The sequence below is a fragment of the Scyliorhinus canicula genome, chromosome 13, assembly GCF_902713615.1.
Source record: "Scyliorhinus canicula chromosome 13, sScyCan1.1, whole genome shotgun sequence".
Taxonomy (NCBI): Eukaryota; Metazoa; Chordata; class Chondrichthyes; order Carcharhiniformes; family Scyliorhinidae; genus Scyliorhinus; species Scyliorhinus canicula.
Genome location: NC_052158.1, coordinates 55,272,108 through 55,297,109, shown reverse-complemented (window position 1 = coordinate 55,297,109; position 25,002 = coordinate 55,272,108). Strand labels below are relative to the sequence as shown.

General features: G+C 48.1%; 1 protein-coding gene across 3 annotated transcripts in view; it reads left to right on the top strand.

The window, feature by feature from the left end:
- The window catches only part of ky (kyphoscoliosis peptidase), a 216,912-nt gene that overhangs the window by 35,166 nt on the left and 156,744 nt on the right, over positions 1-25,002 (top strand). For 2 of the 3 annotated variants that reach the window (XM_038817554.1, XM_038817553.1), the window contains exon 3: positions 5,945-5,989. The exons of the other annotated variant lie outside the window; for it this stretch is intronic. In XM_038817554.1, the coding sequence (XP_038673482.1) occupies positions 5,945-5,989 (45 nt within the window). The remainder of the gene's footprint in view (positions 1-5,944; positions 5,990-25,002) is intronic. 3 annotated transcript variants of the gene reach the window in all.

Here is a 25,002-nt window from a genome sequence, read left to right as displayed (position 1 = left end):
ATATAGTCCGCTCTTGAATTAGACCTTTCAAAATGCATCACCTCGCATTTGCCTGGATTGAACTCCATCTGCCATTTCTCTGCCTAACTCTCCAATCTATCTAGATTTTGTTGTCCCCATGAATTAATTTGTTGAGCTAAGAAGGGCATTAGTGATTGTGGTGCGACTGGTTTACAAGTTTGAACTTCTCTCCAAATTTCATCATCATACAGTTGAATACCTGATTCTAACCATGTCCATTTTTCTTCCTTTGTACAATCATTCTGCATTTCACGTAAATCATGTAATAAGGTGGTTACTCCCAATTTGTAAATGTGACTGGATTCCTGATGCCATTGAGAGGCACAAAGGGAGGCAGCTTCCCTTGCTGCTTGGTCCACAAGAGCATTTCCTCTTGCTTCCATAGTGTAACCATGCGTATGGGCTTTACATTTTAGAACTGATACTTCTTTTGACAAGGTCATAGCTTCTAGACGATCTCGTACTTCCTTTCCATTTCGGATAGGTGTACCTGCTGTTGTGAGAAATCTTCTTTTTCTCCACAGATGACCAAAATCATGTGCTACTCCAAAACCATATCTGGAGTCAGTATAGATGTTAGCAGTTTTATCTCTTGCCACATGACATGCTTCTATTAGTGCCTTTAATTCGACCTGCTGAGCTGATGTACCTGGGGGCAAACTTCCTTCAGCTAATACTTCATATGGGCTTGTGACCGCCCACCCAGCTTTTCTGATACCTTTGTCAATAAAAGAGGAACCATCAGTGAATAAGATTAAATCTGGGTTCTGTAGTGGCTCTTCTTCTACTAAGCGTACTTCTTCCATTTCCTCTATTATTTTCACACAGTCATGCCCTTCTCTCTCCTATCTCCTCAGGAAGCGGGAGAAAAGATGATGGGTTTACAGGACTGGCTTTGTGAAAATATAGGTTGGGAGCTTCCAAAACTGCTGTCCATCTAGTCCATCTAGCTGATGTCACTTGTGACACTCTGTTCATGGATAGTAGAAAATGGACTGAATGTGGACATTTAATGATTAACTTTTGGTCGAGAACAAGTTCTGATGTAACCATTACAGCTCGACATGTAGCTTCCATGGCTCATAATGTGAGGTTATCCTTACAAATGTGAGGTTATCCATTTTGGTAGGAATAACAGCAAACGGGATTATTATTTAAACGATAAAATATTAAAGCATGCCGTTGCGCAGAGAGACCTGGGTGTGCTAGTGCATGAGTCACAGAAAGTTGGTTTACAGGTGCAACAGGTGATTAAGAAGGCAAATGGAATTTTGTCCTTCATTGCTAGAGGGATGGAGTTTATGTTTACTAGGGAGGTTATGTTTACTAGGGAGGTTATGTTGCAATTGTATAAGGTGTTAGTGAGGCCACACCTGGAGTATTGTGTTCAGTTTTGGTCTCCTTACTTGAGAAAGGACATACTGGCACTGGAGGGTGTGCAGAGGAGATTCACTCGGTTAATCCCAGAGCTGAAGGGGTTGGATTATGAGGAGAGGTTGAGTAGACTGGGACTGTACTCGTTGGAATTTAGAAGGATGAACGGGGATCTTATAGAAACATTTAAAATTATGAAGGGAATAGATAGGATAGATGCGGGCAGGTTGTTTCCACTGGCGGGTGAAAGCGGAGCTAGGGGACATAGCCTCAAAATAAGGGGAAGTAGATTTAGGACTGAGTTTAGGAGGAACTTCTTCACCCAAAGGGTTGTGAATCTATGAACTTCCTTGCCCAGTGAAGCAGTTGAGGCTCCTTCATTACATGTTTTTAAGGTAAAGATATACAGTTTTTTGAAGAATAAAGGGATTAAGGGTTATGGTGTTCGGGCCGGAAAGTGGAGCTGAGTCCACAAAAGATCAGCCATGATCTCATTGAATGGCGCAGCAGGCTCGAGGGGCCAGATGGCCTACTCCTGCTCCTAGTTCTTATGTTCTTATTATAAACAACTGCCAAATGCTAGTGCCACATTGTCAAGTTTAAGGGAATAGTACCCAACCGGCCTTAACAGATCACCATGTTCCTGAGCTAATACTGCAGTCATGTAACCATCTCTTTCATGAAGGTTTTCCGTTGTTTGGAATACCTAAGGCTGGCGCTGAACACAAGACCTTTTTCAAATTCAGAAATTATTGTTTTTGTTCAGAATTAAGTTTAATTTGATCTCTTGATTTCCTGTTTCCTTTTAAAAGATCATTCAATGGCTGGCATAACTGAGTATAAGAATCAATCCAATTTCTGTTAAAATTACAGAGTCCCAAGAGAGATCTGACTTCCTGTACAGTTGAGGGTTCTTTAGCTGCTTTGATGGCAGCTGTTCTGTCCTGAGTAAGTTCCCTTTTGCCATTGGAAATTTTCTGACCCAAGTAAACAACTTCTTCCTGGGCAATTTGTGCTTTGGCAAAGCTAGCTTTGTGACCATTAGGTGGTTCAAGACCACCCCTCAGTCCTTTTCATGATCATCTTTATTGATGGAGGCTAACAGAACATCATCTACATACTGGATAATGGTGGAAGGCAGATCAGGCAGTTGCCTGATGTGATTCTGCAGAGCCATGTGGTAAACAGTTGGGCTATTGTGAAAACCTTGTGATAGTCTAGTCCATGTGTACTGTTGCAGATTAACTGTAAAAGCAAACCATGGTTGTACTTGTTTAGCTAGTGGTACTGACCAGAAGCCATTTGCCATATCAATGACTGAAAACCATTGAAGGTCAGGAGTTAAAGAGTTAAAAATTGTAGACGGATCTGCCACTAAAGGAGCTTTTCTGACAATGAAATACCTGGCTTCTACACATGGGGAGAACGTGCAGACTCTGCACAGACGGGAATCAAACCTGGGACCCTGGAGCTGTGAAGCAACTGTGCTAACCACTGTGCTGCCCACAACCTATTCTAGGTAAATGATCCAAATACCTTTTCAAATTGTGGGGGGAAAACTGAAGTGAAATCACAGTAAAGCTGTGACCTGATTGGATGGTGGGAAATTTGTTAAATTTGAAGAAAACAAATTGAGAAAGTAAATCTAATTGATTAACTAGATAGTGTAGTAATTAAACCCGAGGGAAGAGATTAGTATTTAGCATTTAATTTTACAATAAAAATCTAGTGTCAGGGCCATATAGTTAATCTAACAATGCTCAATCTAACAATAATTCAATGTGATTATTTAAAATTAATTAACTAGTGCTTAAATGTCACTCAGTGGGGTGCAGGCTCCAACTGTGAGATGTGGCAGATCTGTGACGCTTCCAGCATACCGGTCGACTATGTCTGCAGCAAGTGTAACCAATGGCAACTCCTCACAGACTGCGTTGTTCGGTTGGAGCAGCAGTTGATTGCACTTAGGAGCATGCAGATGGCGAAAAGTGTCACAGATAGGATTTATAGAGATGTGGTCACAACGAAGATTCAGGCAGACAGCTGGGTGCCCGCTAGAAAGGGCAGGCAGTCAGTGCAGGAATCCTCTGTGGCTGTCCCTCTCTCTAACAGGTATACTTTTTTGGATACTGTTGGGGGGATTTGGATACTGTTGGGGGGATTTGGATACTGTTGGGGGGATTTGGATACTGTTGGGGGGATTTGGATACTGTTGGGGGGATTTGGATACTGTTGGGGGGATTTGGATACTGTTGGGGGGATTTGGATACTGTTGGGGGGATAGCCCATCAGTGGAAAACAACAGCAGCTTGAACAGTGGCACCACAACTAGAACATAGAACATAGAACAGTACAGCACAGAACAGGCCCTTCAGCCCTCGATGTTGTGCCGAGCAATGATCACCCTACTCAAACCCATGTATCCACCCTATACACCCTATATGTAACCCAACAACCACCCCCCCCCCCCCCCCAACCTTACTTTTTTAGGACACTACGGGCAATTTAGCATGGCCAATCCACCTAACCCGCACATCTTTGGACTGTCTCAGTTGCTCAGCAGGGAAGGGCAAAATGCAGGAGAACGATAGTTATAGTGGACTCTACACTAATAATAATAATTGCTTATTGTCTCAAGTAGGCTTTAATTAAGTTACTACTCGCCACATTCCGGTGCCGGTTCGGGGAGGCCAGTACGGGAATTGAACCTGCGCTGCTAGCCTTGTTGCGCATTACAAGCCAGCTGTTTAGCCCACTGTACTAAACCAGCCTCTAAAAGGGACACAGATAGGCGCTTCTGTGGAAGTGAAAGAGACTCCAGGATGATGTGTTGCTTCCCTCGTGCCAGGATCAAGGATGTCTCTGGATGAACACCGGACATCCTGAAGGGGGAGGGTGAACAGCCAGAGGTCGTAGTACACATAGGTACAAATGACATAGGCAGGAAGAGTGATGAGGTCTTGCAGAAGGAGTTCAGGGAATTAGGCAGTGCGCTAAGAAGCAGGGCCCCTAAGGTTGTAATCTCAGGATTACCCCCTGTGCCATGTGCCAGTGAGGCTAGAAATAGGAGGATAGGGCAGCTAAACACATGGCTAAACTGGTGGTGTAGGAGGGAGGGTTTCAGATTTCTGGACCTTTGGGATCTCTTCCAGGGCAGGTGCAATCTGTACAAGAAGGACGGGTTGCATCTAAACTCGAGGGGCACCAATATCCTGGCTGGGAGGTTTGCTAGTGTCACTCGGGAGGATTTAAACTAATGTGACATGGGGGTGGGAACTAGAGTGTTAGCTTAGAAGGTGTCATAACTGAAGGGGAAATAGAGAACAAAAATAATAGAACTTCACCCTCAGGCAGAGCAAAAAAGATGACTTGAGTGAGGGTATTGTACCTTAATGTGTGCGGTATACAGAACAAGGTAAATGAGCTTGTTGCACACATTGAAATTGGCCAGTACGATGTTGTGAGCATCATAGAGACGTGGCTACGAGGGGATCAGGGCTGAGATATAAATCTTCTACGATATGTGTCCGATCGAAAGGACAGGCAGATGGGCAAAGGGGGTGAGTTTTTTTTACCTTTCCGATTCCTTCAGTTATGACACCTTCTAAGCTAATGTTCTGGTTCCCACCCCCCCTGCCATATTAGTTTAAATCCTCCCTAGTGACACTAGCAAACCTCCCAGCCAGGATATTGGTGCCCCTCGAGTTTAGATGCCGTCCTTCTTGTTTAGGTTGCACCTGCATTGTTAGCAAGGAATTAAGTTTAAATCGATAGCAAGGAGCAATATAGAATCAGAAGGCATAGAAACTCTGTGGGTAGAGTTGAGGTATCGGAAAGGTAAAAAGACCCTGATTGGAGTCTGGTATGGAACGAAAGCAGGAATATGGCATTGAGATAGAGGATCAGCCATGATCAGATTGAAATGCGTAGCAAACTCAAAGGGCCGAATGGCCTGCTCCAACTCCTAGTTTCTATGTTTAGTTTGACTTCTGGTCAATGGTAACCCACAAATGTGCATCTTTCACTTACTTAGGTGTGTGGCCTGGTTCAGTTAATAGTCATATATTAACAACATTGAGTATTGCGTATTAAGTAATATTCTGCTTTGTAAATCCTTAATTGAGGGACAGAGAAGTATGAAGGTTGCTTCATGCTGCCCTGGTCAGAGATTATATTCCATTGTGTTCATACACAATACTAAGTTCTGCCAGTTACAATGTCCGTGTGGTAGCTCAAGACAATACACTGGAAACTTCCAGTAACGATAAAGGGGATTTATTAACAGTCGGTAAAGGCATCTATGTACAGACTCAGAGCAACAATTGTTAGGTCAGCATTCTCCAGCTGTTGAGTCCACACTGTGCCGTCAGTTCCCTGTTCTTAGAGCCCCCATGCTTTCTCTCTATTGGTCAGGGTTTGCACGCTCCCGCGCAATTAGCCCTCAGCCAGTCACAGAGACCGCGAGGCTTTCCCCTTAAAGGGACCATGCTACCACAGTTAGGTTTAATTCACAGAATAAATAACAGAAAATGTTTCCAATTGTTTGCAGGGAAACTGGGAAAAGACACAGATGATGATTCTGTGAGCCTGAGAGGTAAGAGCGATCTCTGATAGTCACTTGTAGGTTTCCACATACAGTATACAGATTATCAAACAGTAATTTTAAGAGGGAGTTTTAAATTTTGAATGAACTCACTAAATATCTCAGTAGTTGAATTCTGTTCCTGCATTGCAGAATATTACACTGGGTTTTGATCCTGTGACATTGTGCAACGGCCAAACAAACCTGGTCGTGAATTGGCATTTGTTTTACATCTCTGCTGATTTAAATTGAAATCACTGGATATAGAAATGGGAACCTGAATATCAAGTGTGCATGACATTTAGGAAGGACTGGAAGTTTGGAAAAGGTGGAGGGCAGCCAAGAAATATTGAGAAAGGAAGCGATCCCTGCGTCAGAAGATGTGAGGGCAGATACTGATGGCATCTGTCCATCTCGGGAGGTGATGGATTGCCCCAGTGATATATTTCACTTCTTAAACATTATGAGTGGCAGTCCCTTTCACAGCAGACACAGGCAAGTAGCATTGGCCTGAGGTAGACTGACTTTTTCTCTTGTCTGGAGGATTTCTGTTAATTTCTGTTGTCTTCTTTTCCCATGCCCTTCCTGATTACTTGAAGAACAAAGAAAAATTACAGCACAGAAACAGGCCCTTCGGCCCTCCATGTCTGCGCCAATCCAGATCCTCGATCTAAAACTGTTGCCTATTTACTAAGGATCTGTATCCCTCTGCTCTCTGCCCATTCATGTATCTGTCAAGATACATCTTAAATGAGGCTATCGTGCCCGCCTCTACCACCTTCGCTGGCAATGCGTTCCAGGCACCCACCACCCTCTGCGTAAAGAACTTTTCATGTATATCTCCCTGAAACTTTTCCCCTCTCACCTTGAACTCGTGACCCCTAATAATTGAGTCCCCCACTCTGGGAAAAAGATTCTTGCTATCCACCCTGTCAATGCCTCTCATGATTTTGTAGACCTCAATGAGGTCCCCTCAACCTCTGTCTTTCTAATGAAAATAATCCTAATCTACTCAACCTCTCTTCATAGCTAGCACACTCCATACCAGGCAACATCCTGGTGAACCTCCTCTGCACCCTCTCCAAAGCATCCACATCCTTTTGGTAATGTGACGACCAGACCTGTACGCAGTATTCCAAATGTGGCCGAACCAAAGTCTTATACAACTGTAACATGACCTGCCAATTTTTGTACTCAATACCCCGTCCAATGAAGGAAAGCATGCCGTATACCTTCTTGACCATTCTAACGACCTGCGCAGCCACCTTCAGGGTACAATGGACCTGAACAACCAGATCTCTCTGTACATCAATTTTCCCCAGGGCTTTTTCATTTACCGTATAGTTCGCTCTTGAATTGGATATTCCAGAATGCATCACCTCGCATTTGCCCAGATTGAACTCCATCTGCCATTTCTCCGCCCAACTCTCCAATCTATCTTTATTCTGCTGTATTCTCTGACAGTCTCCTTCACGATCTGCTACTCCACCAATCTTAGTGTCATCTGTAAACTTGCTAAATGCAGCACGGTAGCATTGTGGATAGCACAATGGCTTCACAGCTCCAGGGTCCCAGGTTCGATTCCGGCTTGGGTCACTGTCTGTGTGGAGTCGGCACATCCTCCCCGTGTGTGCGTGGGTTTCCTCCGGGTGCTCCGGTTTCCTCCCACAGTCCAAAGATGTGCAGGTTAGGTGGATTGGCCATGATAAATTGCCCTTAGTGTCCAAAATTGCCCTTAGTGTTGGGTGGGGTTACTAGGTTATTGGGCTAGGTTGGAGGTGTTGAACTTGGGTAGGGTGCTCTTTCCAAGAGCCGATGCAGACTCGATGGGCCAAATGGCCTCCTTCTCCACTGTAAATTCTATGATCTAATCAGACCACCTATACTTTCCTCCAGATCATTTATGTATATCACAAACAACAGTGGTTCCAGCACGGATCCCTGTGGGAACACTCACAGGTCTCCATTTTGAGAAACTCCCTTCTACTACTACTCTCTTCTCCTGTTGCCCAGCCAGTTCTTTATCCATCTAGCTAGTGCACCCTGGACCCCATGAGACTTCACTTTCTCCATCAGCCTACCATGGGGAACCTTATCAAACGCCTTACTCCATGTATATGACATCTACAGCCACTTTGTCACTTTCTCAAAGAATTCTAGTAAGTTAGTAAGACATGAGTTAGTAAGGCACAAAACCATGTTGCCTATCACTGATAAGCCTATTTTCTTCCAAATGGGAATAGATCCTATCCCTCAGTATCTTCTCCAGCAGCTTCCCTACCACTGACGTCAGGCTCACCGGTCTATAATTACCTGGATTATCCCTGCTACCCTTCTTAAACAAGGGGACAACATTAGCAATTCTCCAGTCCTTCGGTTCCTCGCCCGTGTTCAAGGATGCTGCAAAGATATCTGTTAAGGCCCCAGCTATTCCTCTCCCACTTCCCTCGGTAACCTGGGATAGATCCCTTCCAGACCTGGGGACTTGTACACCTTAATGCCTTTTAGAATACTCAACACATACTCCTTATGCCGACTTGACCTAGAGTAATCAAACATCTATCCCTAACATCAACATCCGTCATGTCCCTCTCCTCGGTGAATACCGATGCAAAGTACTCATTAAGAATCTCACCCATTTTCTCTGAATCTACGCATAACTTTCCTCCTTTGTCCTTGAGTCGGCCAACCCTTTCTCTAGTTACCCTCTTGCTCCTTATATATGAATAAAAAGCTTTGGGATTTTCCTTAACCCTGTTTGATAATGATATCTCATGACCCCTTTAGCCCTCTTGATTCCTCATTTCAGATTGGTCCTACATTCCTGATATTCTTCCAAAGCTTCGTCTGCCTTCAGTCGCCCAGACCTTATTATTCTTCCTTTTTCCTCTTAGCTAGTCTCACAATTTCACCTGTCATCCATGGTTCCCTAATCTTGCCATTTCTATCCCTCATTTTCACAGGGACATGTCTGTCCTGCATTCTAATCAACCTCTCTTTAAAAGCCTCCCACATATCAAATGTGGATTTACCTTCAAACAGCTGCTCCCAATCCACATTCCCCAGCTCCTGCCGAATTTTGGTATAGTTGGCCTTCCCCCAATTTAGCACTCTTCCTTTGGGACCACTCTTGTCTTTGTTCATGAGTATTCTAAAACTTACGGAATTGTGATCACTATTCCCAAAGTAATCCCCAACTGATACTTCAACCACCTGGCCGGGCTCATTCCCCAACAGCAGGTCCAGTATGGCCCCTTCCCAAGTTGGACTATTTACATACTGCTCTAGAAAACCCTCCTGGATGCTCCTTACAAATTCTGCTCCATCTACACCTCTGACACTAAGTGTACCCCAATCAATGTTGGGAAAATTAAAATCTCCTATCACCACCACCCTGTTGCTCCTACATCTTTCCATAATCTGTTTACATATTTGTACCTGCACAAGTGACCCGAGGAGTTTGAGTGAAGGCAAGCATCCAGCAGAGGGCAGAAGAGCAGAGCTTCTGATTGGCAGTTCCGGGGAGATTTGCATACGCGCAGTGTGGTCAGCGTAAGTTGAAGGTGGTTTGTGAAGGGGCTGTTCTCGAGTGACAGCTTTACCCGAAACCCTACTTATGTAGTGTCTCCCACCCATCCTCTTCCTCTAACCAAAAAAAAAGTTCTGTCTGTCGGATTGCTAAACTGTTTAAAGGTCTATAGTACAGCCCAAACATAGTTACCGCCCCCTACTTATTTCTGAGCTCTGCCCTTATCGCCTCACTGCTCGAGTCCTCCATAGTGCCCTCCTTCAGCACAGCTTTGATATCCTCTCCGACCAGTAATGCAACTCTGGTAATGACTACAAGTGCTCCAGTCAGCAGCAAGGACATGCCATACAAACGTACGAATTAAGAGCAAGTATATCCCATCCAGCAGAGGGCAGCAGAGCAGAGCTTCTGATTGGCTGTTCCGGGAGATTTGCATACGTGCAGTGCAGTCAGCGTAAGTTGAAGGTGGTTTGTGAAGGGGCTGTTCACGAGTGACAGCTTTACCTGAAACACTACTTACGTAGTGTCTCCCACCCATCCTCTTCCTCTAACCAAAAAAAAAAAGTTCTGTCCATCGGATTGCTAAACTAACAAGTTTTTTAAAAAGTTTTTTTTCGTTTTCAGTAGTTGGGAAGTTAGTTCAGTGGGAATGGAGGTTAGGGCAGTTGAATGTTCATCCTGCAGAATGTGGGAGGAAAGGGTCACCTCGAGTGTCCCTGCTGACTACATCTGCGGGAAGTGCACCCAACTCCAGCTCCTCGAGAACCCGCGTTATGGACCTGGAGCTGGAGTTGGATGAACTTCGGATCATTCAGGAGGCGGAGGGGGTTATTGAGAGGAGTTATAGGGAGGTAGTCACACCTCAGGTAAAAGAAGACGGTAGATGGGTTACCATCAGGGGAGGGAGAGGGAACCGGCAGGCAGTGCAGGGATCCCCTGTGGTCGTTCCCCTCAATAACAAGTATACCGTTTTGGATACTGTTGGGGGGGGGGGGGGACTTACCAGGGGTAAGTCTTAATGGGGCACAGGTCTCTGGCACAGAGTCTGTCCCTGTTGCTCAGAAGGGAAGAGAGAAGAGTAACAGAGCACTTGTCATTGGGGACTCCATAGTTAGAGGAACAGACAGGAGGTTCTGTGGGAACGAAAGAGACTCACGGTTGGTGTGTTGCCTCCCAGGTGCCAGGGTTCGTGATGTCTCTGATCGTGTTTTTGGGATCCTTAAGGGGGAGGGGGAGCAGCCCCAAGTCGTGGTCCACATAGGTACCAACGACATAGGTAGGAAGAGAGATGGGGATTTGAGACATTGAAACATTTAAAATTATGAAGGGAATAGATAGGATAGATGCGGGCAGGTTGTTTCCACTGGCGGGTGACAGCAGAACTAGGGGGCATAGCCTCAAAATAAGGGGAAGTAGATTTAGGACTGAGTTTAGGAGGAACTTCTTCACCCAAAGGGTTGTGAATCTATGGAATTCCTTGCCCAGTGAAGCAGTTGAGGCTCCTTCATTACATGTTTTTAAGGTAAAGATAGATAGTTTTTTGAAGAATAAAGGGATTAAGGGTTATGGTGTTCGGGCCGGAAAGTGGAGCTGAGTCCACAAAAGATCAGCCATGATCTAATTGAATGGCAGAGCAGGCTCGAGGGGCCAGATGGCCTACTCCTGCTCCTAGTTCTTATGTTCTTATGTTCTTATGAGACAGAAATTCAGGGAGCTAGGGTGGAAGCTGAGAGCTAGAACAAACAAAGTTGTTATCTCTGGGTTGTTACCCGTGCCACGTGCTAGCGAAGTGAGAAATAAGGAGAGAGAGGAGTTGAACACGTGGCTACAGGGATGGTGCAGGAGGGAGGGTTTTGGTTTCCTGGATAACTGGGGCTCATTCTGGGGTAGGTGGGACCTCTACAAACAGGATGGTCTTCACCTGAACCAGAGGGGTACCAATATCCTCGGGGAGAGATTTGCTAGTGCTCTTCCGGGGGGTTTAAACTAATTCAGCAGGGGGATGGGAACCTAAATTGCAGTCCCAGTGTGCAGGATGTCGAGAGTAGTGAGGTGAGGGATAGGGTTAAAAGTTCGAAAGAGGGCACCGGCAAGCAAGATGCTGGTTTGAAGTGTGTCTCCTTCAACGCCAGGAGCATCCGGAATAAGGTGGGTGAGCTTGCAGCATGGGTTGGTACCTGGGATCTCGATGTTGTGGCGATTTCGGAGACATGGGTAGAGCAGGGACAGGAATGGTTGTTGCAGGTTCCAGGATTTAGATGTTTCTGTACGAACAGAGAAGATGGTAAAAGAGGGGGTGGTGTGGCATTGTTAATCAAGGAAAGTATTACGGCGGCAGAAAGGGCGTTTAGGACTCGTCTACTGAGGTAGTATGGGCCGAGGTTAGGAACAGGAGAGGACAGGTCACCCTGTTGGGAGTTGTCTATGGACCTCCGAATAGTTCCAGAGATGTAGAGGAAAGGATAGCAAAGATGATTCTCGACAGGAGCGAGAGTAAGAGGGTAGTTGTCATGGGGGACTTTAACTTTCCAAATATTGACTGGAAATACTATAGTTCGAGTATTATAGATGGGTCAGTTTTTACAGTGTGTGCAGGAGGGTTTTCTGACACAGTAGACAGGCCAACAAGAGACGATGCCACATTGGATTTAGTACTGGGTAATGAACCCGGCCAGGTGTTAGATTTAGATGTAGGTGAGCACTTTGGTGATAGTGATCACAATTCGGTTATGTTTACTTTAGCGATGGGCAGGGATAGGTATATACCGCAAGGCAAGAATTATAGCTGGGGCAAAGGCAATTATGATGCTATTCGGCAAGAATTAGGATGTATAGGATGGGGAAGGAAACTGCAGGGGATGGGTACAATCGAAATGTGGAGCTTTTTCAAGGAACAGCTACTGTGTGCCCTTGATAAGTATGTACCTGTCAGGCAGGGAGGAAGTTGTCGAGCAAGGGAACCGTGGTTTACTAAGGAATTTGAAGCACTTGTCAAGAGGAAGAAGAAGGCTTATGTTAGAATGAGACATGAAGGCTCAGTTAAGGCACTTGAGAGTTACAAGTTAGCCAGGAAGGACCTACAGGGAGAGTTAAGAAGAGCGAGGAGAGGACACAAAAAGTCGTTGGTGGATAGGATCAAGGAAAACCCTAAGGCTTTCTATAGGTATATCAGGAACAAAAGAATGACTAGAGTAAGATTAGGACCAATCAAGGATAGAAGTGGAAAGTTGTGTGTGGAATCAGAGGAGATAGGGGAAGCGTTAAATGGATATTTTTCTTCAGTGTTTACACTGGAGAAAGACAAAGTTGTCGAGGAGAATACTCAGGTACAGTCGACCAGGCTAGATGGAATTGAGGTTCACAAGGAGGAGGTGTTAGCAATTTTGGAAAGTGTAAAAATAGATAAGTCCCCTGGGCCAGATGGGATTTATCCTAGGATTCTCTGGGAAGCCAGGGAGGAGATTGCAGAGCCTTTGTCCTTGATCTTTATGTCGTGTTTGTCGACAGGAATAGTGCCGGAAGACTGGAGGATAGTAAATGTTGTCCCCTTGTTCAAGAAGGGGAGTAGAGACAACCCTGGTAATTATAGACCTGTGAGCCTTACTTCGGTTGTGGGTAAAATGTTGGAAAAGGTTATAAGAGATAGGGTTTATAATCATCTTGAAAAGAACAAGTTGATTAGCGATAGTCAACATGGTTTTGTGAAGGGTAGGTCATGCCTCAAAAACCTTATTGAGTTTTTTGAGAAGGTGACCAAACAGGTGGATGAGGGTAAAGCTGTTGATGTGGTGTATATGTATTTCAGCAAGGCATTTGATAAGGTTCCCCACGGTAGGCTATTGCAGAAAATACGGACGTATGGGATTGAAGGTGATTTAGCGGTTTGGATCAGTAATTGGCTAGCTGAAAGAAGACAGAGGGTGGTGGTTGATGGCAAATGTTCATCCTGGAGTTCAGTTACTATTGGTGTACCGCAAGGATTTGTTTTGGGGCCACTGCTGTTTGTCATTTTTATAAATGACCTGGAAGAGGGTGTAGAAGGATGGGTTAGTAAATTTGCAGATGACACGAAGGTCGGTGGAGTTGTGGATAGTGCTGAAGGGTGTTATAGGTTACAGAGGGACATAGATAAGCTGCAGAGCTGGGCTGAGAGGCGGCAGATGGAGTTTAATGCGGAAAAGTGTGAGGTGGTTCACTTTGGAAGGAGTAACAGGAATGCAGAGTACTGGGCTAATGGCAAGATTCTTGGTAGTGTAGATGAACAGAGAGATCTCGGCATCCAGGTACATAAATCCCTGAAAGTTGCCACCCAGGTTAATAGGGCGGTTAAGAAGGCATATGGTGTGCTAGCCTTTATCAGTAGGGGGATTGAGTTTCAGAGCCACAAGGTCATGCTGCAGCTGTACAAAACTCTGGTGCGGCCGCTCCTGGAGTACTGCGTGAAGTTCTGGTCACCACATTATAGGAAGGATGTGGAAGCTTTGGAAAGAGTTCATAGGAGATTTACTAGGATGTTGCCTGGTATGGAGGGAAGGTCTTACGAGGAAAGGCTCAGGGACTTGAGGTTGTTTTCGTTAGAGAGGAGAAGGCTGAGAGGTGACTTAATAGAGACATATAAGATAGTGAGAGGGTTAGATAGGGTGGACAGCGAGAGTCTTTTTCCTCGGATGGTGATGACCAACACGAGGGGACATCGCTTTAAATTGAGGGGTGGTAGATATAGGACAAATGTCAGAGGCAGTTTCTTTACTCAGAGAGTAGTAGGGGTGTGGAACGCCCTGCCTGCAACAGTAGTAGACTTGCCAACTTTAAGGGCATTTAAGTGGTCACTGGATAGACATATGGATGAAAATGGAATAGTGTAGGTCAGATAGGCTTCAGATGGTTTCACCGGTCCATGCAACATCGAGGGCCGAAGGGCCCGTACTGCGCTGTTATGTTCTATGTTCTAACCAGCCCCTCAAGCCTGCTCCACCATTCAATAAGTGGGGCCTCACTCCACATTCCCACCAACCCCAGGTAACCTTTCACTCTCTTTGATGGTCAAGAATCTGTCTACCTCAACCTTAAATATTTAATGACTCTGTCTCCACTGTTCTCTGGGGAGTTATTACAGAACGGAACGAGGCCCTTCTATCCATCGTGTCTGTGCCGGTCATCTAAATCCACTTTCCAGCACTTGGCTTGTAGTCGTGTATGCCATAGCATTTCAAGTGCTCATCTACATACTTCTTAAATGTTGTGAGGGTTCCTGCCCCTACCACCCTTTCAGGCGGTGAATTCCAGATTCCCAACAGCCTCTGGGTGAAAAAGTATTTCCTCATCTCCTCAATCTCCTGTCCATGGTCTTAAATCTGTGCCTCCTGGTTATTGATCCTTCAACTAAGCGGAAAACCTTCTTCCTATCCACCCTATCTATGTCTCCCATACTTTTGTACACCTCGATGAGGTGGCCCTCAACCTTATCTGCTCTAAGGAAAACAACCCCAACCTATCCAGACTCACTTCATGGCTAAAGCTCTCCAGCCCTGACAATATTCCGGTGAATCCCATTGACGGCCTCTTTAGTTCAATAATTTCCTTTGCATAGCGTGAATTCTTACCTTTACTATTTCTCATCTGTACCCAAACTGATCCTGCATCTTAATCTCCAGTCATTTCTCGCTTTTGAACAAAATGCCGTCTTTAATTAACAAGAGATACCTCTCCACCTTTCCTTTGCTTCCATTCCTTCCGAAATGTCCTGTACACTTGAACTAGTCTTTATCATTCTGCAGCCATGTCGCTGTAATGACGATCAGATCAGATAGATTTATTTCTATTTGTGCTGTTAATTCACCTATTTTATTACAAATGCTCTATACATTCAGGTACAGCGAGCAGGGCTGCTGTGGGGCCAGGAATTCCCATTCAAAATCAACTGGGCTTTTGCTGGCACATCAAATTTCAAGTTCCTCCTGCGATAGCACGGTAGCATTGTGGATAGCACTATCGCTTCACAGCTCCAGGGTCCCAGGTTCGATTCCAGCTTTGGGTCACTGTCTGTGCGGAGTCTGCACATCCTCCCCATGTGTGCGTGGATTTCCTCCGGGTGCTCTGGTTTCCTCCCACAGTCCAAAGATGTGCGGGTTAGGTGGATTGGCCATGATAAATTGCCCTTAGTGTCCAAAATTGCCCTTAGTGTTGGGTGGGGTTACTGGGTTATGGGGATAGGGTGGAGGTGTTAACCTTAGGTAGGGTGCTCTTTCCAGGAGCCAGTGCAGACTCGATGGGCCGAATGGCCTCCTTCTGCACTGTAAATTCTATGATTGAGGTGCTTGGGCCATGACTGGTCGAGAGTCTTCTATCGGCCAGACAAGGCCCACCTGGTGAAGGCTTCCCACCCCTTTGAGCGCCTCAGCATCGATTTCAAAGGGCCCCTCTCCTCCACTGACCACAACGTGTACTTTCTCAACAGAATTGACGAGTACTCCCATTTCCCCTTCCCCGTCCCATGTCCGGACATGACCGCAGCCACTGTCATTAAGGCCCTGCACAGCATCTTCACCCTGTTCGATTTCCCCACTTGCATTCACAGTGACTGGGACTTTTATGAGCGATGAGCTGCGTCAGTTCCTGCTCGGTAAGGGCATTGCCTCGAGCAGGACTACCACCTATAACCGCCGGGGAAACGGGCAGGTGGATAGGGAGAACGTGACGGTATGGAAGGCCGTCCTTCTGGCCCTATGGTCCAGAAGTCTCTCAGTTTCCTGCTGGCAGGAGGTCCTCCCCGACGCGTTCCACTCCATTTGGTCGCTCCTCTGCACAGCCACGAACGAGACCCCACACGACCGTCTATTTGTCTTCCCCAGGAAGTCCATCTCCGTGGTCTCGCTTCCGTCCTGGCTGACAACACCGGGGCCTGTCCTCCTCCGGATGCACGTGAGGAGCCATAAGTCCGACCCCCTGGTCAAGAGGGTCCAGCTCCTACATGCCAACCCTCAGTATGCCTACGTGGCGCATCGCGACGGACGACAGGATACAGTCTCCCTCCGGGATCTGGCATCCGCAGGTTCCCCAACAACCATCACCAATGCCCCCCCCCCTCCCCCACACACACACACACACCGCCTATCACCACCAAACAAATCCCTCATGGTGAGCTACCAGCTGCCCCCCTGGGGATCCTGAACACCGCCCCTGCCCCTACACGGCCTACACCCCCCTTCCCCCATCGCCGACTCACCGTGATGTAGTTCCAGACGACACGCTCCTGGAGTCAACGAGTGTGGTAGTCACCACTGATGCATATATTGTACATAGAGGATGTCGGTGTAGGTGTTTTGTGATAAGGCCCTGTACTACAGGTCCGGGGGTAGTTCTCTGCCTGCTGGCTCCGCCCAGTAGGCGGAGTATAAATATCTGTGCTCCCAGTACAGCAGCCATTTCGCCAGCTGCAGTAGGAGGCCACACATCTTAGTGTAATAAAGCTTCGATTGCATCCAACTCTCGTCTTTGTGTAATTGATTGTGCATCAATTTATTATACTGAGTTTTCAGAAGATGGACCTCCGCATCAAGCCGGATCACCTGCAAATGAACCCGCAAGCAGACAACGCCAAAAAGGACTTTCAACATTGGCTAGCCCGTTTCGAAGCGTACATCGGGTCTGCGCCAGACCCAATTCCTGAAGCTGAGAAGATTCAGATCCTCCATACATGGCTGAGCTCCAACGTCTTTCCACTTATCCAGGACCTACGCAGAAGCCATGGCGCTACTGAAGAAAAACTACGCTCAGCGGACTAACATGCTCTTCGCCAGGCACATCCTCTCCACTCATCGTTAACTTCCCGGTGAGTCAGTGGAAGATTTCTGGTGTGCCCTGATTCCCCTAGTTAGAGACTGTAACTGTCAGGCCGTCAAGGTCACAGAACACTCGAACTTGCTCATGTTAGACGCTTTTGTCACAGGGATAGGGTCCGATTACATCAGACAGCGCCTCTTAGAAGGGGCCACGCTCGACCTCGCAGCGATGAAAAAGCTAGCGCCCTCACTTACGGTCGCTTTACGCAACATCCAGGCCTACGCCCCCGGCCGCGCGGCCCACCCCTCCTGCGCATCGTGGACTCTGCAGACGGCCGCCCCATCATTGATCTCACCAGCGACCACCTCAGCCAACCCCACGCCTGTGCCGCGCGGCAGCCAACCAACCTCGGGGGACACAAATGTTACTTCTGTGGGCAGCCTAAACACCCCCAACAGCGCTGCCAGGCCCGGAGCGCCCTTTGCAAGGCCTGTGGCAAAAAGGAACACTTTGCTGCAGTGTGCCAGGCCTGTGCAGTCGGCGCTATTGTTCCGACTCCCCCCACATGTGACCAGTGGGCACTGCCATCTTCCCCTCCTCAGACCACGTGCGGCCCATGTGGGCCCTGCCATCTTGTTCGACCCCACCACGTGCGGCCCGTGGGCGCCGCCATCTTGTTCTCCCCAGGATCATCGGGAGCCGCCATCTTGTCTTCCACATGACACGTGCGGCCCTTGGGCGCCGCCATCTTACCAGGACCCATGCCCCCGAGCACCTCATCGCCTGCCACCATCGACGACCAGCCGCGTCTTGCCTCGGTCACAATTGACCAGTCTCGTCCACACAACCTGTCAACTGCTTCCATCAATGGGCATGAGATCTCCTGTCTGCTGGACTCCGGGAGCACCGAGAGCTTCATTCATCCCGATACGGTCAGGTGCTGCTCCATCGCGGTACACCTTGCCAACCAGAGAATCTCCCTGGCCTCCGGGTCCCACTCCGTGGCGATCCGGGGGTACTGCACAGCCACTTTCACTGTCCAGGACGTGGAATTCAACGGCTTCCACCTCTACGTCCTCCCCAACCTCTGCGCTGCCCGGCTACTCGGCCTGGACTTCCAGTGTAACCTCCATAGCCTAACACTGAAATTCGGCGGGCCCCGACGACCCTTTACTGTGTGTGGCCTCGCGACCCTAAAGGTCGACCCACCTTCCCTATTTGCAAACTTAACTCCGGATTGCAAACCCGTCGCCACCAGGAAATGATGGTACAGCGCCCAGGGCAGGACCTTCATCAGGTCCGAAGTCCAGAGACTGCTTCGGGAAGGCATTATCGAGGCAAAGCAACAGCCCCTGGAGAGCCCAAGTGGTAGTGGTGAAAACTGGGGAGAAACACAGGATAGTCGTGGACTACAGCCAGACCATCAATTGGTACACGCAGCTCGACGCATACCCCCTCCCACGCATATCTGATATGGCCAATCAGATTGGGGCCTCACGGTAGCATGGTGGTTAGCATCAATGCTTCACAGCTCCAGGGTCCCAGGTTTGATTCCCGGCTGGGTCACTGTCTGTGTGGAGTCTGCACGTCCTCCCCCTGTGTGCATGGGTTTCCTCCGGGTGCTCCGGTTTCCTCCCACAGTCCAAAGATAGAACATAGAACATAGAACAGTACAGCACAGAACAGGCCCTTCGGCCCTCAATGTTGTGCCGAGCCATGATCACCCTACTCAAACCCACGTATCCACCCTATACCCATAACCCAACAACCCCCCCCCCCCTTAACCTTACTTTTATTAGGACACTACAGGCAATTTAGCATGGCCAATCCACCTAACCTGCACATCTTTGGACTGTGGGAGGAAACCGGAGCACCCGGAGGAAACCCACGCACACAGGGGGAGGACGTGCAGACTCCACACAGACAGTGACCCAGCCGGGAATCGAACCTGGGACCCTGGAGCTGTGAAGCATTTATGCTAACCACCATGCTACCCTGCTGCCCCGACTCCAGACCCTGCACGACAACCTCTGCCACCCGGGGGTCACACGTTTTTATATTTTCATCAAGGCCCGCAACCTGCCCTACTCCATCGAGGAAGTCAGGGCTATCACCAGAGACTGCCAGGTCTTTGCGGAGTGCAAACCGCACTTCTACCAGCCAGACCTTGCGCGCCTGGTGAAGGCCCCTTTGAACGCCTCAGCGTGGACTTCAAAGGGCCCCTCCCCTCCACTGACCGTAACACGTATTCCTCAGTGTGGTCGATGAGTATTCCAGATTCCCCTTCGCCATCCCATGCCCCGATATGACATCTGCCACAGTCATCAAAGCGCTCAACACAATCTTCGCTTTGTTCGGCTTCCCCGCCGACATCCATAGCGACAGGGGATCCTCATTCATGAGCGATGAGCTGCGTCAGTTCCTGCTCGAGCAGGACAACCAGCTATAACCCCCGGGGAAACGGGCAGGTGGAGAGGGAGAACGGGACAGCCTGGAGGACCGTCCAGCTGGCCCTATGGTCCAGAAATCTCCCGGCCCCCCCCGCTGGCAAGAGGTTTTCCCGACACCCTACGCTCCATTCAGTCACTCCTGTGCACCGCGACTAATGAAACACCCCATGAGCGTCTCTTTGCCTTCCCTATGAAGTCCACCTCCGGAGTGTCGCTCCCGACTTGGCTCGCAGCTCCAGGACCCGTCCACCTCCGTAAACAAGGCAGGCCCATTGGTTCAGAGGGTGCAGTTACTTCACGCCAACCCACAGTACGCCTACATAGCGTACCCCGACGGCCGCCAGGATACTGTCTCCTTCAGGGACCTGGCACTAGCTGGTTCCCCACACCCCCCCCCCCCCCTCTGACCTGGTGCCACCCTCCCCTCCCCTGGCGCACCCCACCGCAGCCGCCGCTCCGGGACAATCCGTCCTCCCCTTGCTCACACCCGAGGATGAAGAGGATTTCGACACGCTCCCGGAGTCACCGAAGACCCAACCGACATCGGAATTACTGCCAGCACTCCAGAACTCCCAACGGCAGATCAAGGCTCCGGACCGACTGAATCTGTAACATGATCTGGACTTTTAAAACACCATCCCTCCGTACATAATTTTCCCCTCCACCCCGCTGGACTCAATTTTTTTTTTGCTCTCTGTACTTTGAAAAGTCTACCTGTATATAGTTCTCCACCACCCCCGCCGGACTCAATCTTAACAGCGGGTGAATGTGGTTGTCACCACTGCTTTTAATATTGTATATAGAGGATGTCGGTGTAGGTGTTTTGTGGTAAGGCCCTGTACTACAGGTACGGGGATAGTTCCCTGCCTGCTGGCTCCGTGCAGTAGGCGGAGTATAAATATCTGTGCTCCCAGTACAGCAGCCACTTCGCCAGCTGCTGTAGGAGGCCACATATCTTAGTGTAATAAAGCCTCGATTGCATCCAACTCTCGTCTTTGTGTAATTGATCATGCATCAACGAGTCCAACATCCGTGCCCACAGCGAAACCGAAGCTGAGGCGATCACAGAGACTTCACCCCCTCTGGACTTCAGTCTTTAACAGGGGGTGAATGTGGTGAACGTATTGCTCTGCAATTCACCACTGTATTGTACTGTGTTATGTTAATGCCCCTGTGGGTCTCTGCCTGTGGCTCCGCCTCCTCAGGGGTGGTATATAAACCTGCAGGCTGTAGGTGGCACTCAGTACAGAGCAGTCGCAGGCAGGCACAGATCTAGCTTATTAAAACCACTGTTCACTACTACTAATCATCTCGTGTGAATTGATGGTTGTATCACCCTCTCCCACCCAAACAAAGACTTCCTCTGAAGTCCAGGCAGCCTTCTCCAAAAGCAAACAGATAAATGTTAAACACAAACAGTCCCATAAAACAGGAGGAGGGGAGGGGAACATCCATCCCCACATAAACTTTTCACTCCTTCAACCCTTACAATCCCAACAGCAAACAGCAAGCCCCCCTAAAAATAAAGACGAAAATCCTCCAATCCTTACTCCCACTTCAAACATGCTCCCAACCATTACAAAGTGCCTGCACCCCGGTTTCCAAGCATTGTCTGCTCAGTTCTCCCCAAGTTTATGCCCCTTAATGAAGTCTTTGGCTGCTTCTGGGGTCTCAAAATAATACTCCTGGCTCTGAACGTCGCCCATAATTTCGCTGGGTCAAGCATCCCAAACCTGATCTGCTGCCAGTACAGCACCGCCTTGGCCTTGTTGAAGCTTACCCGCCCCTCCGCCAACTCGGCTCCGATTTCCTGATAAATTCAGACCTTATTCTCCTCCCAGTCGCAGGTCTGCTTCACCCCGGCCCATTGCAGAATCTTCTCTTTCTCCACAAAATTGTGGAGTCTCATGATCACTGCCCGTGGCGGCTCCTCAGCTCTAGGCTTCTGCCTCAGGGCCCTGTGTGCTCGGTCCACTTCAGGCACCTTATCTAGCACCCCTTCTGCCACCAGCCCCGTCGGCATCTTCAAGGCATACTTCGTGGCACTCACACCTTCCACTCCTTCAGGCAGGCCCACTATTAACAGGTTCTGTCTTCTCGAGGCATTCTCCTGCTCATCCACCTTTGCCTTCAACAGTTTACAAAAGTCTCTTGGGAGCCCCACCTCTGCCTCCAGAGTCACCACACGATCGCTGTGGTCCGAGATCACTCCTTTGATCTCCCAAATCTGTGACCCCTGCACCGACAAACACTTCTCCACCCGTTCTAAAGAACTCTTCAGGGGTGCCACCACTTTTTCGATGGCCTTTGCGCGATCCTCTCGCATTTGTTTCCTCTGCTGCTGGAATTCAGCTTTAATAAAGGCCATCAAGTCAAGTTGAAGCCTTCAATCTTGCATCAGCCCTTCGCCCGCCTGCATGTTTAAAATTAAAATGAAAATCGCTTATTGTCATGAGTAGGCTTCAATGAAGTTGAAAAGCCCCTAGTCGCCACATTCCAGCACCTGTTCGGGGAGGCTGGTACGGCAATTGAACTGTGCTGCTGGCCTGCCTTGGTCTGCTTTCAAAGCCAGCGATTTAGCCCAGTGTGTTAAACCAGCCCCAGTTTGATGTGGCTGTTGCAGCACAATCCTGCTCCAACCTTTCAGCCAAATCTCTCACCGTTTTCTGCCGGGTTTAATAACCAGCAGACATATCATTCCTGGAGGAAACTACTTCTCCAACATTCACCTCAGTCTTTTCATCAAAATTCCACTGTACCGGAAAAAGAGCTCTTTTTGGTGTCATTAAGCAGGAGCTGCCCTGTGTGTGACCATTCACAACATGGCCACCAGCGAAAGTCCACTGTATGCCTTCTTGACTACCTTCTCCACCTGCATTGCCATTTTCAGTGATATGTATACAAGTACACACAGATCCCTCTGCCCATCAATAATCTTAAGGGTTCTGCCATTTACTGTATATTTCCCATCTGCAATAGTCCTTCCAAAATGCATTACCTTGCATAGCCCACTACTCAGAAAAGCACCCTTCTACTGCTACCCTCTGTCTTCTATGACCGAGCCAGTTCTGTATCCATCTTGCCAACTCACCTCTGATGGGCTTCATCTTCGGTACCAGTCTGCCATGAGGGACCTTGTCAGAAGCCTTACTGGTCCATGTAGAAAACATCTAATGCCCTACCCTCATCAATCATCTTTATCACTTCCTCGAAAAACTCAATCAAGTTAGTGAGAAAAGCCTCGTCTTCACAAAACCATGTTGCCTTTCACTAATGTGTCTACATGCTTCCGAATTGGTGTAAATCCTGTCTCAAAGAATCCTCTCTAATAATTTCCCTACCACTGATGGAAGGCTTACCAGCCTGTAATGTCCTGTATTATCTTTCCTACCCTTCTTAAAAAAAAGGAACATTGACTCTTTGTTTCCTCCCACAGTCCAAAGGCATGCAGGTTAGGTGGATTGGCCATGCTAAATTGCCCTTAGTGCCCATAAAGGTTAGGAGGGGTTATTGGGTTACGGGGATAGGAAGGAAGTGAGGGCTCAAGTGGGTCGGTGCAGACTCAATGGGCCAAATGGCCTACTTCTGCACTGTATGTTCTATGTTCACTTCTCCAGTCTTCTGGGACCTCACCAGTGAGGAGACAAAAATTTCTGTCAAGGCCCCAGCAATTTCCTTCCTTGCCTCCCTCAGTATTCTGGGGTAGATGCCATCAGGCCCTGGGTACTTATCTACCTTAATGTTTCTACAAACGCCCAACACCTTCTAGATCTCAATATGACCCAGACTATCTACACATGCTTCCCCAGACTCATCATCCACCAAGTCTTCTTTGGTGAAAACTGATGCAATGTACTCATTTAACACCTCGCCCATTTCCTCTGGTTGCACGCGTAGATTCCCTCCCCTCAGTGGGCCAACCCTTTCCCTGGCTACCCTCTTGCTCTTTATAAACATACAAATAGCCTTGGGATTTTCCTTCACCCATTTTAGCTCTCCTGATTCCTTGCTTAAGTACCTTCCTATTTTCCTTATATTCCTCACAAGTTTCATCTGTTCCCAGCCTTCTAACACTTACAAATGCTTCCTTTTTCTTTTGGGCTAGGCTCACAATATCCCTCGTTATCCAAGGTTCCCGACACTTGCCATATTTATCCTTCTTCCTCACACGAAATGAAATGAAAATCGGGGAGGCTGGTACGGGAATTGAACCGTGCTGCTGGCCTGCCTGATCTGCTTTCAAAGCCAGCAATTTGGCACGGTGCTAAACCAGCCCAGAAACATGCCAGCCCTGAATTTTCGCCCTCTAATCATAGAAGTGGACATTTGAAAGCCTCCCACATGCCAGATGTTGATTTACCCTCAAAACCTCTGCCACCCCCAATCTAGATTCTTCAGTTCCTGCCTAATATTGTTATAACTAGCCTCCCCCAATTTAGCACCTTCACCTTGAGATGTGAGGAAAGGAGCAGGGAATGTTTTATAAATGTGTAACTTTCCTACAGTGCTGTAAAAGCAGGAACATCCCAGGTGAATGGTGTTCCAAATCAAACTAACCTGGAAGAAGATGGATAGATGGATCACCAAAGCTGCACAAAGGTCAGGGAATTCCAGTTTCTTGAACAATCCGTGCAACCGTTTCGACAATGTATTCTGGGGGGGAAATATGCTGAAGGTGGGTCAGACATTCATAGTCAGTCCTTTCTGCAGATCCAGATGGGATTATAAAGTTGGATCCTGTACTTCTCCCTGTTCCTGCCATTGCCTTGCACCCTCAAAACCTCACCACCTGCTCTGCCTAAGTCCAGTTCCTGGGACCTTTGATTAAGCTTGTCAGTTATTGAATGTTTGAACTCGCCAGTTATTGAGGGTTCATTGTATTCCAAGGTATTGTGCTCTTTCAGAGGATCGATGCAGATTCGATGGGCCAAATGGTCTCCTTCTGCACTGTAGCAATTCTGTGATAAAAAGGCGGGCATATGTATAGGTCGTTGTAGGTCACGCTCCGCGCCGGGCAGTGCTGCCTGGGATGTTTGCTCTGGCCACAAAAATAAAATTTGAGCCCTCCAGAGTTGTCTGGCTGCCGCGCGGCGCAGGCTTGTGGTGTACTCGAGTCGGCAGCTGGTGGGGCCCACGGTGCCCACGAGGGTGCCATACGGTTGGAGGTGTAGGCCTCCAGAATACGGGAGGCCACTTCCACGGAATTGGCAAGCTGCACAGTTTCTGCATGATCGAGCATACCCCCTTCCAATAGCCGCTGGCGA